Below are 19,677 nucleotides of genomic sequence, written 5' to 3'. Positions count from 1 at the left end.
ATCCGGTCCCGTTTTCTTTTTTTCAAAATAAAAAGAATATAAAAGTGGGTTTTTTTAAAGAAAAAACTAAAAAGTATCTTGTATCTATGTGGAAACAAATGTATGACTGTTAAATTAGAAATACTAAGAAAAGACGAGCTAAGAGGAAGATTAAGTTTCTACTTTATATTATTGTTTTTTATTGTAGATTAATCTTCTTTATGCATTAAACATTCAAACATACATCAAACTAACACACAACGTTTCAGCGAGGACTTTCAACGATCATTGTACATTGAGACAGTTTGATCAAATATAACCTTTTTTGTCATTAGCAACAAATTTTCAGCAAACATAAGACAGAAGAATGAGATCAATAGATCATAAATACTTTATTGTACAATAGATTATTGTGAATGTAAACACAATTGTAAATTGTATAAATGAACTCATATTCAACACTGGTGTTATATTTAATAACCACCGTAACAAAAGATAAAGACAGTAATAATTTCAAACAACCTCTTCCATTATTGTTAAATTAAATTGATCATAATAAAATCAAAGACATTACACTGAAGATTACAACATCTGTCATTCTTTTAAATGTCATAATCCTCATCAACATTTCTATATTTGTGTTTATTTGTTTGTATTTAAGGTTACATTTTTATCCATGAAAAAAATTCGAAAACATATAATTTGTTAATGTCTGACTTCCGGTCTTACTCCCTAGAACTTAACGGGTACCACGGCTGGTAAGAGTCGATTAACGAATCATCGAACGACAACACAGTCAACAGCCAATAACAGAACTTTACCCTCAAGTCTTTTTACCATGATGTTAGTCTTACAGGCAGAACCCCTTTATGACCACAGGACCACAAACTAGTAAACCGTTTCATTAATTAATAACAAATTACATTACATGTCTTCACAAGTACATTTATCACAGACCACATTAAAAAGTAATTGATTATTTGATATTTTAATGGTTTATGAAGAATTATAAAAATACAACTGAACAAATTAATCCAATCAATAAATAATTCAAATCAATGAGGGATTTACAAAAAGGACGCACGAAAGTCGATAAATCGTTTCACAAACACATTAATGAATTCATAAATAATAGAATACAAAACTTTTTCGTAAATTAATTCACAAACTGAACCAAGAATACAGGTTTTTATCAGGCATGTAAAAGGGCAACTTCATTTACCATTTACATTTTCCTGCTTTTTATATCCCTCTTAGACTGCCCGCTAACATATAAAATAATTAATTAATTTTTGAATAAAAGATATACATGCATTTTTATACTTTACACATTAATGAATGAATCATTATTTGTGACATTTGTGGTCCTCCATACAACTTTAATATCAGCCAAACCAAATAGACAACCAGCGCTAGAAGCAGAGACCAAAACAGAAGTTAGCTTAGCTTTATTTCAGACTCTTGGGTGTACATCAATAACACAATACCGAAAAATAATACAGAAATATATTATGTTTAAGTGATGCACCTGGCAGGAATGTGCGTGTTGTTCAACACTTAGTGAAAATTAAATTTGGTTTATTTTTAAAGGGATAGTTCAGTGATTTTGAAGTCGGGTTGTATGAGTAACTTATGCATAGTTAATATACTTAGCTTATGGAGATGGTGATCAGCGATGTCATTTAACGGAGTTTGGAGGAGAAGTGGAAGTAGTGGAAGTCTGAGTCGCACTGTTCCCCTCCAAACTCCGTTATGACATTGCTGACCCCATCTCCATAAGTTAACATTAACTATGCACAAGTTACCCATACAACCACAAATCAAGATCACTGAACTATCCCTTTAATATCGGGATCACGTGATGCAGTCGGATTCATCGTGTCACCCCGAAACACTTGGGTTATCAAACTGGAGATGTCGTTGTGTTAACCTGTGTGCCTGCGTGTGTGTGCCTGCGTGTGTGTGTGTGTGTGTGTGTGTGTGTGTGTGTGTGTGTAATGGACCAAAAGGCTAAAGATCAGCACAGTGGAGACACGTTCGCCTGTCAGTCAAACGTAAGGGTAAAAGTTCCGCAAAGTCCGCTCAGTCGATCGCCGAGCGGCCGCCGGAGTGGGCCGAGCTGACATGACGGACGGTTCCGGAAGGTTCCACCAGCCCGCCACGGCTCCTCCACGCTCGGTGTCCGCGGCGGCGCGACTCGCTCCTCCGTCTCTAACCGGATAAAAGACCGCGCTGGCGGGACGCAGGTCGGAGCGGCTAGCAGGCTAAAGCTAACGGCTAACGGCTAACTGCTCCGGGATGTTCGGGTGTCTGGTCGCCGGCAGGTTGGTGCAGACGGACGCGGCGCAGGTCGCCTCCGACAAGTTCGTGTTCAACCTGCCGGACTGCGACAGCGTGAACCACGTGGTGGTGTTCATGCTGGGCACCGTCCCGTTCCCCGCCGGCACGGGCGGCGCCGTCTACTTCTCCTTCCCGGACCCGGAGGGCGGCGGCCCGGTGTGGCAGCTGCTCGGCTTCATCACCAACGACAAGCCGAGCGCCATCTTCAAGATCTCCGGGCTGAGGGCCGGGGGGGGCGGGGCGGCGGGCGCGCACCCCTTTGGCGCCGTGCCCGCCTCCTCGGCGTCCCCCTCCGTGGCCCAGGTGGGCGTGTCGGTGGAGGCTCTGGACCAGCTGGCCCAGCAGATCCCGGTGTCCAGCGCCGCCGTGTCCTCGGTGGACTCGTTCCGCCAGTTCACCCAGAAGATGCTGGACAGTCTCTACAACTTCGCCTCCTCCTTCGCGCTGACGCAGGCGCAGATGACGCCGAACCCCACGGAGACCTTCATCCCGTCCAGCTGCGTCCAGCGCTGGTACGAGAACTTCCAGAGGAGGATGGCCCAGAACCCCAACTACTGGAAAACCTGATGACCGGACCCCGAACCTGATGACCGGACCCCGAACCTGATGACCGGACCCAGAACCTGATGACCGGACCCAGAACCCAGACCTTGATGATCTTGTGAGCAGAGACACTGGAGCTCAGACCAAAGGGACAGTTTCCTCAGTGCCTCATAAACAAGAGGAAGATTTTTATTTGCAGTTTATATTTAGAGAATAAAGTTGAAGTAAAATCAGATGTTACATTTTGCATATATGGTGAATAAAGTTGAAATTTCAATATCAAAGTGAAACTCGTGAGAATCAATCAAACCACCGACACCAGCTCAGTTATGTGCAGAGGATTGATTCAGAATCAATGTGACTTCATTCTCGACGTGTTCATTTTCCAAAAGGAATAAAAATCTTCCTCATATTTTTGTCCTCTCGCGTCTGACGCTGGTCTGAACTGCTGCGTCTCATCAGCTGATGTTTTATTGATCTGCTCTAATAAAGAACCGGCAGTTATTAAAAAGTGAATATTATTACAGCTGCAGACTCGTTTGTCGTTATATTAATGTTTTATCACTGATCTGTGGTTTAATAACAGATTTATTCACTTCAGTTACAGTGAATAAACGATGCTTCATCAGAAAGTACTTTCCATTTAAATAAAGTTGAAACAACATGAACTCTTCATCCTGACGCAGCTCAAAGTCAAACACCTCTTCTCATTTTTCCAATATTAATATATCAGAGTTTGATTTTTAAAATACATTAATTGAGCTGAATGAGAAGTAGTCTTGTCTCTTTAAAAGCTGAACCAGACCGAGCCACCCCCCCCCCCCCCCGGTCCTGGAGTCTGGATTTCCCAGCTGAAGTTGCGTTCAGGGACACGAGAGACAAACAAGAGGGAAAGGACCAAAAAATGCAACCAAAGAAAAATTTTATTGTCATAAAACAGAAGAAGAAGAGACGATGGGCGCTCTCGTCCCGGGTGCTGGGATCTGATTGGATGCTGCGATCAGGTGGATCACAGCTGTCAGACAGGGGGCGGCACACTGATCCTGAATCTGCCTCATGTCCGGAAGATGATGAATCAACCACAAGGGGGCGGCAGCGCACAGCAGAGAACTGACTGACTGACTGACTGACTGACTGACTGACTGACTGACTGTCTCTCTCTCTCTCTCTCTGTCTCTCTCTGTCTCTCTCTCTCTCTCTCTCTCTCTCTCTCTCTCTCTCTCTCTCTCTCTCTCTCTCTCTCTCTCTCTCTCCCTCCCTCCCTCCCTCCCTCCCTCTCCCCCACACACACCCACCCACACACCCACACACACACACACACACACACACACACACACACACACACACACACACACACACACACACACACACACACACACACACACACACACACACACACACACACACACACACACACACACACACACACACACACACTTTGAGCCTTTTTTAACTTTTTAACAAACTCATCACACTTTAGCACCAGAGCACCCAACCATTTCTTAACTCAGAACCTTCACACTTACTAATCTATCTAAGTCCTTTATGTTGAGTCCACCTCAAGAGAGTGTCCACCTCATGACAGTCCACAGAGCCTCTCGCTGACCTCCCACAGTTTCCGGGCCACAGCGTCATCCCGGGCCCGGGCGCACACTTCCTGTACGGCGCAGAAGGAAAAGTAACTTCCACTCAGATGTTCGATTCCCTCCTGCAGGGCGCAGTGCAGCGTGGTCTGAGCGCCGGCCTCAGGTTCCAGGAACAGCAGTCGAGCGATGGGCTCGATGATTAACTTCTGCCACAGGCCGACGTATCTGGACAGCTCGGTGCGGACGACACCTGCAGGGGGAGGGGCAGTGAGTGTGAGCTGTAGGACGCTGACGAGTGTTGACAACAGTGTCACACGACCCCGCCCACTTTATTCTCACCTGTCTATTGTTTAGTCGTGTAAATGACCAATAAAACTCAACAACATGGCGACAATCATAAAGTGTTAAACCATAGAAACTAACATGTGGCTCTGAATCTACTTTTTAATTTAGATCAACACCGTGGGTCAGTTACTGAGCAGCGCGACAGCGCCCCCTGCAGCCTCACATGTTTGTTCTCCTCAGGAAAATGTTTTACTGACGTTATAAATCAAGTGAGTAATTTGAGGCTGAACCAGAGGAATCTAGCAGCCGGTCAGAGGGGGTTTACCGGGGTGGACGCTGTAGCAGGTGACGTCGGTCCCTCGCAGCCTCTTGGCGAGCTCATGGGTGAACAGGTTGTTGCACAGTTTGCTGTTGCAGTACGCCTGCCAGAACTGCCAGCTGTAGCCGCCAGTGCCGAGGTGTTTGTCCACCGCTAGCGCCTGGAAACACGCAAACATCATCATCATCATCATCATCATCATCATCAGCGCATGTTGACCAGCCCGGGTGACGAGGATCAGCAGGAGCACAGGTGACACAGTGGGCGTGTGATGACCTGACGCGTGCAGGTGCCGACTGGGAACACGTGGAACTGTGAAGGTGTGACGGAGTTTCTTTGTGCAACTTGTCACAACTGAGCCTCAGGAATCTGAGACGGAAGAACCAGTTCTGATGCAACACGACTCTTCACAGGGAGACGCCTCGACATGCAGCATCCTTTAATCAACATGTATTATTAAACCTTTATGATTGTATTAAACATGTATTATTCTTTATTACACCTTTATAACTATATCACTATATTTCATAATTAATCCTAAATATTATATGAATATATATATATACTTACAGTACAACAAAAACACTTCTAAAGTACCTCGAAGTCGATGTGTCCCCAGCGATGAGCCATGGACGACAGCGTGATGACCCGTCCTCCTCCCGCCTCCTTCAGCCGCTCCAGCAGGAGGCGGGTCAACAAGAAGTGACCCAGGTGGTTCACGCCGAACTCGATGCCGAAGCCGTCTTCCGTCCGTCCGTCAGCCACCAGACCTGCAGCGAGAAAAATATTTATGTTCATAATATTTTTTCTATAAATTAATAAATAAATACAAAGTTTGGAAATTAAGTAAAATAAAATGATCAAAGATAGTTACTGTTAACAGATATCTGTTAAAGTAAATCATTTAAAAAGATTCAAGGAAGCAGATTACAGACCCCGTGTACAGTTGATCGACTACTTAGTGGAACTTCACAGTTTTGTCCTTACAATCTATCACATAGCTGAACAATAACCTCCGGCGCTTATTTCCAGCATTTTAATACAGCGGACGGGCCAGCGGACGGGCCAGCGGACGGGCCAGCGGACGGGCCAGCGGACGGGCCAGCAGACGGGCCAGCAGACGGGCCAGCAGACGGGCCAGCAGACGGGCCAGCGGACGGGCCAGCGGACGGGCCAGCAGACGGACGGGCCAGCGGACGGGCCAGCGGACGGGCCAGCGGACGGGCCAGCAGACGGGCCAGCAGACGGGCCAGCGGACGGGCCATCTCCGACTCCAATGGAGCAAATTCTTTGCATCGCCCGTAGAGTTCCGGTACAACAAGTTGAAACAGCCACTGATGTTTCCTTCGTTTAATATGTGAAATGTGATTAAAACCATATGCCGTACCCATCTGCACTATATTCATATAATTCATTTCCAGTTAGTCGATTAGTTGTTTGGTTCATAAAATGGTGAAAGATGTCGACCGTGTTTCCGCAAAACCTCAACATGTTTTATTTTGTTCACACACCAAAGATCTTCAGTTCACTGTCACAGAAGAGCAAAGAAACCAGAACATGTTCACATTGGAGAAGATGAAATCAGTGAATTTTGAACTTCTTGAGCCGATTAATCGATTATGAAAATAGTTGGTTATTAATTTAGCAGTCGATTACTAATCGACTACTGGGCTCTAAATTGAACGTGGAGTGAAATAAGCACAAATGTTTGCTTGCGACCAAACTCATGCAAGCAATGCGACGCAGAAAAAATATGCATGCCGCCCGGTGTGAACGCAGCACAGTGGCGTGACGGAGGAGCCTAGAGTGAACATACTCAGACTCCATCAGGGTTGGTCAACTCAAGAGTTCCTGGTTTGTTAAACCTGCTTTCTGGAACACACCCAGGGCCTGATGAGCAGGTTCACGTAGTGTTACGTTGCACATGATGTAGTCGTGTGTGTGTGTGTGTGTGTGTGTGTGTGTGTGTGTTCTGTGTGTGTGTGTGTGTGTGTGTGTGTGTGTGTGTGTACCGGCGTTGTTGATGAGCAGATCCAGTCGGGACTCGGCTTTCAGGAAGGTTTCTGTGAAGCAGCGGATGGACTTGAAACTGGCTAGGTCCAAGTGCATGTAGACGACGTCGCTACTTCCTGTCTCCTGCAACAGGAAGTCAGATAAACAGGAGGTTGAATTAGAACCACAACATCCACGAGATCCAGAGGTTTTAATTGGGTCCAGCAGGTTCTGGCGGAACACTTCCTACCTGCTGGATGTCGGCGATGGCGGCGTCGGCCTTGGTGCGGTTGCGGCAGGCCAGGACGACCCGGGCTCCCTTCCTGGCCAGGTGCAGCGCCGTGGCTTTGCCGATGCCGGTGTTTCCTCCTGCGGCAGGAAAAAACTAACGGTCAGCGGAGACATTCCTCAGGAATATACTCGTCTTTTCTCTTCGGTTTCATGTAAATATAATTTGTTCATTAAATACTAAAAATAGTATTGTTCAAGTTTTGTTCATTTGGAGTAAAAAAATGTAACTGATTCGTTTAGTCTCTCTGTTGGAACATGGACCTGTCTGTCTGTCTGTCTGTCTGTTGGAACATGGACCTGTCTGTCTGTCTGTCTGTCTGTTGGAACATGGACCTGTCTGTCTGTCTGTCTGTCTCTTGGAACATGGACCTGTCTGTCTGTCTGTCTGTCTGTTGGAACATGGACCTGTCTGTCTGTTGGAACATGGACCTGTCTGTCTGTCTGTCTGTTGGAACATGGACCTGTCTGTCTGTCTGTCTGTCTGTCTGTCTGTTGGAACATGGACCTGTCTGTCTGTCTGTCTGTCTGTCTGTCTGTTGGAACATGGACCTGTCTGTCTGTTGGAACATGGACCAGTCTGTCTGTCTGTCTGTCTGTCTGTTGGAACATGGACCTGTCTGTCTGTCTGTCTGTCTGTCTGTTGGAACATGGACCAGTCTGTCTGTCTGTCTGTTGGAACATGGACCAGTCTGTCTGTCTGTCTGTCTGTCTGTCTGTCTGTCTGTCTGTTGGAACATGGACCAGTCTGTCTGTCTGTCTGTCTGTCTGTCTGTCTGCTGGAACATGGACCAGTCTATCTGTCTGTCTGTCTGCCTGTCTGTTGGAACATGGACCTGAACAAAGGGGGCGGAGCCAGGAATGTCAGATCTCTTTCTTGAACATTGTTTTTTAAGATGTTCACTGATTTCACAGAGAATAATTCATGATCAGACACATTCACTGATTCTGTGACTGACTGAATCGAAAGACTGTTGTTGGTGGAGGTCTGTATGTGTGTGTATATATATATATATATATATATATATATATATATATATATATATATACACACACACATATATATATAGAAGAATCTCAGTTCATCTCTCGGTGATGAACTGACAAAATCTGTCTCCTGTCGTTTCATCGACCGAGTCACGACTTGTACAAAGAGTTTGCAGTCAGAAGAATCAGATTGTATCAGTGTCTCTCCGGGCCTCACCTGTGATGACGACGGTCTTCCCGCCCATGGCCGCGTTCCCTCGGCACCTCGCGCTCCGGAACACGGTCTGTGTGAGCAGCATGTAGCCTCCCAGCACCGCGGCGCCGAGCAGCAGCAGGACCCCGAACATGCTTCGTCTCCGCCGCGACGATCTGCTGCGGAGCCGCGTCTCCACCTTTACCTGCGGGGGGGGCGGGGCTCACTCCCCTGCGGGGGGCGGGGCTCACTCACCTGCGGTGCCGCACAGCTCCTCCGGTCCGACCGGCTCCGCTGAAACGCCCCGCTGCTGTTTGACCTCGCACCCGCTGGGTTCACGCTGAACCCCGACTTCCTGCCGGCAGCCTTCAAAATAAAACCCCTGGACTGTTTTTGTAATGTTCATAAAGATTATAAAAGTAAATGTGACGATGTGTTGGTGAAAATCACAGACTGGATATAAAGCGTGACGTAGTCACCGGTCCAGTGCAGCCTGTGTTCTGTGCACTGACCAGCAGAGGGCGACTCTATGATCTATAGCAGGGGTCACCAACACAGTGACCTCGGCACCAGGTCGCCCCCAAAGACCAGTGAGCTGCGTCTAAAATTTACTTTTATTCTGCTGCTATCCTTTTTTAATCACACTTGCATTTACATAGATTTGAATTATTAAGTTTAGATAAGTTAAGTCGAACTCTGACCTACTCTAGTTCAAAGGTGAGTATTGTACACTTCACCAGTACACACAAAAGCTACCAGGCTAACCACCCACCGGGAAGCGCTTCGGGCAGAGGAAGCCCGTGAGCTGAGGGCAGCTTTGGGTCAGCAGCAGTCCTGTCTCACGAGGCCGGCGAACAAACTCCCAAAAAGCGCCCGAAGCCTCGTTCAGAGCGGCACATCTTCAGACGGAGAAGTTTTCAAAGAAGCAATGGTGATAATTGCTATCACTGTACTTAAAGACGAGAAAAATGCAACCGATCTCATCTCCGCTCTCTCCGATGTCCAACTGGGGGCGTCTGCGACGACTAGACGAGGGTCAGCTACGTCCCGTAACCTGGCCGAGCAGCGGGACCGGGATCTGGCGAAGTGCAGGTGGTTCAGCACCCAGAGCGACGAGTCCGCGGACAGCAGCAGGACAGCGCAGCTGTTGGTCTTTATCTGGATGGTGTTTGAAGATTTCTCCACAAAAGAAGAACTCCTGACACTACTGCCCCTAGAGACAACTACGAGGGGACTTGACATTTATAACGCGGTGAAGGAGTTCTTCGTACAGAAAAGGGTAGCATTGGAAAAGCTGGTGGCGGTGACTACAGACGGGGCTCCTGCTGCAGGTTTCATCGCTCACTGCAAAGGTGACGCAGACTCTCCAAAACTTCTGCATTACCACTGCATCATTCACCAACAGGCGCTATGTGCCCGCCATGGCTCCCGTTGTGAAAATCATAAACAGCGTCCGCTCCAAAGCGAAGCAGCACAGGATATTCAAGGTGCTATTGGAGGAGATGTCAGCAGAATATGGCGACCGGCTGCTACACACAGAAACCCCGCGGCTGAGCACAGGACGAGGTTGAGTTTTACTGGGGGAAATCAAAGAGCTCATGCAGTCCAAAGGCGAAGACGTCTCGCTGCTAGACGACACAGAGTGGACACTTGACCTTGCATTTTTAACGGACATTACTGGGAAACTAAACCCCTTGAACTGTGAGCTGCAAGGCAAAGGCAAGACTGTTGTTGATATTAAAATGCATTCAAAGCCAAGATGAACATTTTCTCTGTGCGTTTACAGAGAAGAAAAATGCTGCACTTTGCCTCTGTGCAGTCGGTGCTGAAAGACAACGCTTCTGCATCTGAGACGTTTGACAGAGCTGCAGAAAAGTACTGTCAAGTCATAAACAGACTTGGGTTTTTTGACCTTGATCAGCTTGAGCCATGTGTATCATTCATTTCCAATCCTTTCATGAACGTGAACATAACAGACATTGCTGAGCAACTAAGTGCAACGTTCAGCTGGGATGCTGGACAGGTGGACATTGAAATCGTAACATTGCCAAATGACCTCCACCTCAAAGCCGACCAGGCTGCACCGAGCTTTCGGTGCCTTGTTGACACAGAGAAGTACAGTGGTGTATGCACTGCAGCTCTGAAGGTTGCCAGCCTGTTTGGTTCAACTTATCTCTGCGAATCAGCATTTTCTGACATGAACTTCATCACGAACAAACACAGAACACGCCTCACTGATGCACATCGGCAAGACTCAGTCAGTGTCAAGTTACACACCAGATTACAGTACACTGGTGAACAGCATGCAATGCCAGTCTTCCCATTAGCAGAGAAACAGATACCAGATGTTGTCAGTGGCAAAGTTGAATTAAAATATTGAAAAATTGTGTTCGATTCAAAAGTGTTCATGAAATGTAACAGATATCATTTTTTTAAAATGCCACAGATTTGGTCATTAGTTCAAAATATGAACGTTGATTTTTCATAAACATTACAGAACTTTTTCAAACATGGTGGAACAAAGTTAATGATTTGTTAAAAGGGTGTGTCACTGGCTGGTGGAAATGGGACATTTTTCCAATGAAATGTTGTAGAAGTGATGATCTGAAAATGTAAACAATTGCTGAGATTAATAGAAATAAAGTGTTGAATATTGATATTATCTGTTTCCCACCTTGTTAAGTCGTTGTTGATTTATTGTGAGAAATCATCAACGTGATCAGTGTCCTCATAGAGGAGTATCATTAATCATTAATAATAATATATAACTAAAGGCAAACGGAGCAAATTTGTTATTTCAGAAGACGTATCAAACTGGAACCCCTTCGTATGACTCAGGACCCATGAAGTCGCTCTGTTTCAAAAAGGTTGGTGACCCCTGATCTATAGCGTCAGTAAACATTTGCCTGAGGAGTTTATGGTTCAATCCATAGTTTGATGTTTATCTTGATATTTATCCATGTGTCTCTGGTTCATGTCCTGAGTCGTCACTGTTTGTTTGTTTCCAGACACAAAGTCCAAACGATCTCTGCAGAATTGCTTTGGGACATTTTCCTGGAGAAGTTCGGGACAATGTCCCGACTTCAGGATATTCGTTCAGGCACAAATTGCTTTTCCTCTATTCTTTCTTAATAAACGAGCGATCACCTGGCTGCGTTTTTGAAACGTTTCCTCATTTTTCAAATGCTGTAAGTCTGGCTGCAGCGCCCCCTCCCGACGGGGGGCGGAACTGCAAAGGGCAGAAAAACGTTTATCCTGAAAGTTTTGGTTCATTGAATTTCCCAGAGTAACATTAAGAGAGAAGCATAGGAGCAGTTTTTGATGATGTTGGATTAGATATTTATTTTTTAGAACATTTGCCGTATTTTCCATGAAGTCGACCTCGTAGCTCACGGGCGACGCCGTCGTCCTGCCTGTGATCTGGTATGTGGTCGTTGGAAATGTTGTTGACGAGAAAACTGCTGTTTTTCAGTTTGTGCATATTTGCAATAGTTGCTGCTCAGAATCCTGTGATGGCGTTTGGTTCTTCAGGCTGTGAACCTGTCTCCTAATGATCGTCACATTTTTAACCAGTACATCTTCTTTACTTTAACACGTGGACATGTTGTTATATGAGTAATAAAGATAAACTCTGCTGTGAGACAAGGACAGGACGGACGATAATAATAAAAACACATTAAAGTCAGCGTCTCCACCCGACACATCACTGCAGCTTCGTCGTCAAGGCTTCAACTAACCCACATAGTTCCATTCCAGACAATAGACGAGTCCGACTGGTCTGCAGAGCTGCGCCTGAGAGCGATGGCAGGATGACGGATGGACCATTAGGCCGCGTTCAGTAAATTTAACGTCCAGCGACGAACGCGGCGAGCGTCTCCCGTCTGAGAGCAGCAGAATGTCACTGCTGATAAATGATCCACGTGTGGAAAAGACTTTGGATCATATCTCCCACGTTCACTGAAAGGGGCAGGAAGCCATGTTGGAGAAAGCTTGTTTCTCTCTTCGATTGTAATTGTTGTGATTTTACTGCTCGGGCGCGACCTCCGGTATGTGAGTCCGCTGGGGACCCAGGACCAGGACCAGTCCAGGACCGGGACCGGGACCAGTCCAGGACCGGGACCAGGACCGGGACCAGGACCGGGACCAGTCCAGGACCAGGACCAGAACCAGGACCAGGACCAGTCCAGGACCGGGACCGGGACCAGGACCAGGACCAGTCCAGGACCAGGACCGGGACCAGTCCAGGACCGGGACCAGGACCGGGACCAGTCCAGGACCAGGACCAGAACCAGGACCAAGACCAGTCCAGGACCGGGACCGGGACCAGGACCAGGACCAGGACCGGGACCGGGACCGGGACCAGGACCGGGACCAGGACCAGAACCAGGACCAGGACCAGTCCAGGACCGGGACCGGGACCAGGACCGGGACCAGGACCAGAACCGGGACCGGGACCAGTCCAGGACCGGGACCAGTCCAGGACCAGTCCAGGACCGGGACCAGTCCAGGACCAGGACCAGAACCAGGACCGGGACCAGAACCAGGACCAGTCCAGGACCGGGACCGGGACCAGGACCAAACCAGTCCAGGACCGGGACCGGGACCAGGACCAGAACCGGGACCAGGACCAGGACCGGGACCAGGACCGGGTCCAGTCCAGGACCGGGACCAGGACCAGAACCGGAACCAGGACCAGTCCAGGACCGGAACAAGTCCAGGACCAGGACCGGGACCAGGACCAGTCCAGGACCGGGACCAGGACCGGGACCAGGAACCTTCCGAAGTCTCTAAAGTTTCCATCTGTCTGTTGGAATATATTGAGAAAATGTCTGTTAAAACCATTTTCCAACCAGAAACTGTTGACGAATAATAATATTAATAATAATAATGTTACATCATAATCTGACATTGTTCTAATTTCCCGTGTTTTAATCTGAAATCTGTTCGTTGCTGTGTGAATGTCGACGAATCAGCTCGGAGCTTTGACTTTGATACACGTGAAAACACGTTTGTTGTCGTCACGTCATCGTCGGGGTCGTCGCTCCGCCATGTTTGTTTGTTTGTTTGTTGTTGACCCACGTCACAACGCTATGAACTGTGGGTAATTCCCTTTGGCAGAGTAAAGGGGGCGGAGAGATGATGTCACAGTGTGAGTTATCGAGTTATCGGGAAAGAATCGCTAACCTTGTGGGGACCGTCCCACACAACGTGGCTTATGTCCCCGCAATGTAACAGATACAAACACACACACACACACACCGTTCAGCATGATGACAGAAAACTGTTCAAAGTTACATTTGGAGTGTATTTATTAATAATAATAATATTAATAATAATAATAATAATGATAACCAGAATGCAGTGTAACCTCCGGTCAGTCCAACGGATCTGAGAATCTATTGCAGAGAATAATCACAGTTATATAAAAATATCTTTCTTCAGGAGTCCATTGATTTTTTTTTTGTTGCCCCTCCCCCTCGATAATCAAAACATGTCCCATATTCACCTTTTGGTGTTTTATTTGGACTTTTGATCCTTAAGACTATATATTTGTTTTATGTCTCTTTTTAAGGAGCTCTGCAAAGAAACAGGTCTAATTAACTTTGTCTAATTAATGTGATGAGCCTCTCTTCTGATTGGCCGCCTGTTTTCTGAGTGACGCCCGTCCAGGCCAACCACCTCCTCTGTTCACCAGAGCGAGGAGCTTCTGCCCTGGAGGAACTATCTCCTGCTCCCGACCACCTACAAGTCATCGGCCCGTGAGGAGGAGGACGCCACAGCGACCTGCTGAGCTGCTGCTGGGGCAGAGGCGTCGCTGGACCGGCGGAGGAAACGTCTCTGCCCCAGCGGCAGCTCCACGTCGCGGGCTGCGGCCCTACTGGTGTTCCTCTGAGGCGGCCAATCACCTGCAGCGATTCCAGCAAACAGATTTCATGAACTATTGAGGAGGATGTGATTCCACAGGAGCTTTAATAAAAAATATGATTATCAGCTGTGTGGCCACAGGGAGAAACAGAAATCAACAAAATGTTGAAAAGGAAAAGATGTTTATCTGAGGGAACGTTCGTCTGATGATCCTATAACGTCTGATTATCAATAACTCAAACACGGCGGAGTAAAAAATCATGTTTCTTCAATAAAATTCATGTTTTTCTTTTCTTAAAAGACAGAACCATAAAAACCTTCGGCTGCGAGCTCGACAAGTCACATGTGAGTCCTCACTTGCAATAATTATGAACAGCTGACGTACAGTACCGACGCCCCCTGCTGCCAGGAAAGTGTCAAAACGTTTACAGTCAAATCCTCATGGCGACTCTGTTACATGATTTGATGAGAAACTGACAAATCTGAATTATTATAACTTGACGTATTGATGAAGTCAAAATTCTGACTTTTTAAATCAATATTATAATTTTCAGTCAAACAAAAGAAAATAACACCAAATAACAACCAAAATAAATAATGTAAAATTTTACGATAGGAAAAATAATATTAATAATGAATATTACGAGGTTTCGTGTCACAAATGTGACTTAAAATATGAAAGTTTACATTTTCTAACCTTTGAAATTAAAGTGATAATTTTCAGTCATACTTCAAAATGAGGACTTTTCAAAGTGAATTATAGAAAAAAGTAAGATGTAAAAAATAATAATAAATATTATGATTCATGTCACAAATTTGAAATGTGAAGTTAAAATGATCAAAATGATCATTTCAAGTCAACATTTATTTGTCATGTAGCTCAAATTTATGGCTTTTAGATTCACGACTTCCCGACTCACAGATTTACGAGTGTTTTTTTTCTCTCGTTGACAGAAATCGATTTTTTAATATATATATTTGAGTCGAGATGCAGTTGAACTAACGTCGTCGTTGTGCTTTGTTTTATATGATCCTGACTGTGGTTATGAATGGATATTACTCCAAGAATTCCTTCATTGTTGTTTTTCCATAATCCTTAGAAGAAGAAAAAAAAAGTAAAAAGCAGAACCCAGAACTAACGATCATTAAAACCAACAGAAGATCCTCCCTCTGTCTTAATGATATCATAGGAACAATATAAGATTTGATCTTACAGAATATTTGCAATATTCTTTCTTTGTTTTTTTAATTTTATTTAAGGGACCTGATGTTCTCAGGCTGCGTCAGACAAATGTCTGCGTCGTCTTCTGAAAACTCTTATTTTTAAAATAGTTTCTGAGACCAAATGCTCAGGGCTAAAAATCGTCCAACAGGAAGTCCTTTTATTCTGAAAGATCCAGTCACTTCCTGTCTGTCATCAGTCCGTTTCTTCCTCGTGGCTTCTTTGTCGCTGCGTCGTCGTCTTCGCGCCAGAATCTTCTCGTCATCGTAAATATTTTTAACTTCCCAAAAAACTAAAGAAAAAGAAAAAAACAGTAAGAAATTGATTCTCTGCACATTCAGACCAGGAGATATGATCTGATATGATTCATGTCTTCATATTCCAGAAACATCCACGTCTGACTCTGTTGTGTCCTCTCCGGCGGCGGCGGCGGTCTCTTCCTCTCGGAGTCTGAAGGCACTTGATGTCATGGCAGAGGGTGAACTGTCCTCGCTGCTCCGCCGCGCCCACACACACACACACGCACACACACACACACACACACACTGGTGTCTAAATAAAAGTTTTCTTTTTTAAAAATACCTCTTCTTCCCTCCTCCGAGAAAAAATAGTGAGACTGTTGTTTGTCTCCGTCCGAGTCACGGAACAGTACAGCTGATCTGTGGGGGGGGGGGGGGTGTCACGTAGAGAGGGGTGGAGGGGGTCACCTCCGCTGGCCAATCACAGCCAGACTCAGAGTGATGCACAGCTGCCATATATGGGGCGAAGTGGGCGGAGCAAGTGACCTCAGATCTGAGTGGGAAAGAGAGAAGAAACGTCATGTGACATAAGTTTCAAGTTGAGTTGAGATGATTCTACTGTGAGATGACGTGTTGTGACAGGTCACATGTCTCACTGTTGGGGGGCGGGTCTTTACAGTCGCCCTCCTCGATGGTGACATCATCGATGGCAATGTCGCCCTCGATACCAGAACCTCGGACGCCCTCCAGCACCATCTGGAGACACAAGCAGAAAACTGAGGCCACAGATCACTGATCATTGATCGTAGATCATATCACAGATCATTGATCATTGATCATTGATCATTGATCACAGATCATTGATCATAGATCATAGATCAGTGTCAGCTTTGTGTCAAAACAACTGCTTCTTTGTGATGCTTGTGGTGGGCTTGTACCTGGAAGGCTGTGGTTGGATGGATGTCGACCTTGGCCTGCCTCCAGCGGTCTCCTTGGTTACCGGTCAGAGTCCAGACGGAGGTGTCGCTCGGTGACGGACCTTTCTGACGCAGGAACACGTTCAGAGCTCCTGCGGTGCAAAAAACAATACAAAAAAACAGGTGTTTGATGATGTCATTGTTAGTCTTGTGTCCCGGGCCGGAGGCGACGCGGCGCCGCAGCCTCAACTGTGTGTTCCCTCACCTGTGTGTTTCCTCACCTGTGTGTTCCCTCACCTGTGTGTTCCCTCCCCTGTGTGTTTCCTCACCTGTGTGTTTCCTCACCTGTGTGTTCCCTCACCTGTGTGTTTCCTCACCTGTGTGTTCCCTCACCTGTGTTCCCTCACCTGTGTATTCCCTCACCTGTGTTCCCTCACCTGTGTTCCCTCCCCTGTGTGTTTCCTCACCTGTGTTCCCTCACCTGTGTGTTCCCTCCCCTGTGTGTTTCCTCACCTGTGTTCCCTCACCTGTGTGTTTCCTCACCTGTGTGTTCCCTCACCTGTTTGTTTCCTCATCTGTGTTCCCTCACCTGTGTGTTCCCTCACCTGTGTGTTCCCTCACCTGTGTGTTTCCTCACCTGTGTGTTCCCTCACCTGTGTTCCCTCCCCTGTGTGTTTCCTCACCTGTTCCCTCACCTGTGTGTTCCCTCACCTGTGTTCCCTCACCTGTGTGTTCCCTCACCTGTGTTCCCTCACCTGTGTTCTCTCACCTGTGTGTTCCCTCACCTGTGTGTTTCCTCATCTGTGTTCCCTCACCTGTGTGTTCCCTCACCTGTGTGTTCCCTCACCTGTGTGTTTCCTCACCTGTGTGTTCCCTCATCTGTGTTCCCTCACCTGTGTGTTTCCTCACCTGTGTGTTCCCTCATCTGTGTTCCCTCACCTGTGTTCCCTCACCTGTGTGTTCCCTCACCTGTGTGTTCCCTCATCTGTGTTCCCTCACCTGTGTTCCCTCACCTGTGTGTTCCCTCATCTGTGTTCCCTCACCTGTGTGTTCCCTCACCTGTGTTTCCTCACCTGTGTGTTCCCTCACCTGTGTGTTTCCTCACCTGTGTTCCCTCACCTGTGTGTTTCCTCACCTGTGTGTTCCCTCACCTGTGTGTTTCCTCACCTGTGTTCCCTCACATGTGTTCCCTCACCTGTGTTTCCTCACCTGTATGTTTCCTCACCTGTGTGTTTTCTCACCTGTGTTCCCTCACCTGTGTGTTTCCTCACCTGTGGTCCCTCACCTGTGTTCCCTCACCTGTGTGTTTCCTCACCTGTGGTCCCTCACCTGTGTTCCCTCACCTGTGTGTTCCCTCACCTGTGTGTTCCCTCCCCTTTGTGTTCCCTCACCTGTGTGTTTCCCGTACATGTGGTAGAAGAAGGCGAAGCAGTAGGTGAAGGAGGAGGAGGATGAAGAGGAGGGGGAGGAGCCTCTGGAGTTCATGTTGAAGGTGGGCGATATCAGCCGAGCTTTATCTCCCTCCAGCCTCGGCCTGGAAGTCTCGATGTACATGTAGAAACCTGAGGTCAGAGCTCAGGGGTTAACATTCATTATAACATCACAAACACACTCTCACTGGAGCTTACTGGCTAATTGTGCTAGCTGTGGTTACGGTTGCGAAGAGACAACAAAGAGGTTTGATTGGCCGAGGAGTGACATCATGAAAATCAAACTTGTGAAAAATAAAAAACGTTGTATATTGAACATTAAACAAACTCTAAATCCACCAAAATAAAAATCTGACGTCCGCCTGCAGTCTCTCTCTGCGCCTGTGAAGGAATTGAACCTGTGACTCTGCCTTGCTCTGCTGCCACTGACCTGCGCACATGAACCCACCAGGCAGAAGCAGTCGCACACAGAGCGAAAGCAGCAGCAGTGACAACAAATCCACCTCCGGCTCATCCAGCGCACAAACTATCGTCCCACATTAAACTACATGAGCGTAGAAACACTCTCACGCATGTTTCCTGCTCCTCGCCCGAGGCTTCGCTTTAATGAGACGCTGCTGCAGAGGGACGCGTCGCAGACGAGGAGCACGAGACAAACTACAAACTGCTGCTGTCACACACATCAGCCGGATGGAAGTGGAGTTATTCCAACCTTTATTTACTCAGGGATTGAATCTGAGCATGAACAGCTGCTTCCTGCGTCCTCATGTCGTCCATTTAATCCACACATTCACAGACACACACACACACACACACACACACACACACACACACACACACACACACACACAGAGAACACTGTGAGCAGATGATAGTGCAGTTTAACACACAGATGTGATCAGGTGATAATCTCTGGTTGTAGTTTTAGTCTAAATTATAGTTTTAGTCTCTAGTTGTAGTTTTAGTCTAAATTATAGTTTTAGTCTCTGGTTGTATTTTTAGTCTAAATTATAGTTTTAGTCTCTAGTTGTAGTTTTAGTCTAAATTATAGTTTTAGTCTCTGGTTGTAGTTTTAGTCTAAATTATAGTTTTAGTCTCTAGTTGTAGTTTTAGTCTAAATTATAGTTTTAGTCTCTGGTTGTATTTTTACTCTAAATTATAGTTTTAGTCTCTGGTTGTATTTTTAGTCTAAATTATAGTTTTAGTCTCTAGTTGTAGTTTTAGTCTAAGTTGTAGTTTTAGTCTCTGGTTGTAGTTTTAGTCTAAATTATAGTTTTAGTCTCTAGTTGTAGTTTTAGTCTAAGTTGTAGTTTTGGTCTCTGGTTGTAGTTTTAGTCTAAATTATAGTTTTAGTATCTAGTTGTAGTTTTAGTCTAAGTTGTAGTTTTAGTCTCTAGTTGTAGTTTTAGTCTAAATTATAGTTTTAGTCTCGAGTTGTAGTTTTAGTCTCTTATTGTAGTTTTAGTCTTGAGTTGTAGTTTTAGTCTCTAGT

At 46.3% G+C, this 19,677-nt stretch overlaps 3 protein-coding genes across 6 annotated transcripts in view; 1 reads left to right on the top strand and 2 right to left on the bottom strand.

The window, feature by feature from the left end:
• The first annotated feature begins 1,910 nt into the window (after positions 1–1,910).
• On the top strand, positions 1,911–3,388 carry hikeshi (heat shock protein nuclear import factor hikeshi). Its single transcript, XM_035610053.2, has one exon. It carries the CDS (start codon positions 2,278–2,280, stop codon positions 2,884–2,886), a length of 609 nt encoding a protein of 202 aa, XP_035465946.1. The 5' UTR covers positions 1,911–2,277; the 3' UTR covers positions 2,887–3,388.
• Positions 3,389–4,205: 817 nt separating this feature from the next.
• On the bottom strand, positions 4,206–8,750 carry LOC118286674 (dehydrogenase/reductase SDR family member 13-like). Its single transcript, XM_035611306.2, has 6 exons — positions 8,537–8,750; positions 7,295–7,413; positions 7,065–7,188; positions 5,650–5,822; positions 5,059–5,212; positions 4,206–4,698 (listed from the first exon to the last, which is right to left on the bottom strand). Exons 1-6 carry the CDS (start codon positions 8,664–8,666, stop codon positions 4,439–4,441), a joined length of 960 nt encoding a protein of 319 aa, XP_035467199.1. The 5' UTR covers positions 8,667–8,750; the 3' UTR covers positions 4,206–4,438.
• A 5,703-nt stretch (positions 8,751–14,453) lies between these two features.
• Positions 14,454–19,677, bottom strand: part of mdga2a (MAM domain containing glycosylphosphatidylinositol anchor 2a) — a 38,434-nt gene continuing 33,210 nt past the window's right edge. Inside the window, exons 14-18 of one of the 4 annotated variants that reach the window (XR_007032196.1) lie at positions 18,147–18,317; positions 16,777–16,907; positions 16,495–16,594; positions 16,002–16,391; positions 14,454–15,891 (exon numbers count right to left, since the gene is read on the bottom strand). Coding sequence is in view for 1 of the 4 variants with exons in the window: in XM_035609489.2 (XP_035465382.1) it covers positions 16,303–16,391; positions 16,495–16,594; positions 16,777–16,907; positions 18,147–18,317 (491 nt within the window). In the remaining 3 variants the exon portion in view is untranslated. Of the gene's footprint in view, positions 16,392–16,494; positions 16,595–16,776; positions 16,908–18,146; positions 18,318–19,677 lie in introns of those variants that run through there. The other 3 variants (XR_007032197.1, XM_035609489.2, XR_007032198.1) reach the window with 3 other exon arrangements.

Source organism: Scophthalmus maximus, chromosome 15, assembly GCF_022379125.1.
Source record: "Scophthalmus maximus strain ysfricsl-2021 chromosome 15, ASM2237912v1, whole genome shotgun sequence".
Lineage (NCBI taxonomy): Eukaryota > Metazoa > Chordata > Actinopteri > Pleuronectiformes > Scophthalmidae > Scophthalmus > Scophthalmus maximus.
The sequence above is the reverse complement of the archived record's forward strand: the minus strand, read 5'-3'. Positions and strand labels throughout refer to the sequence as shown.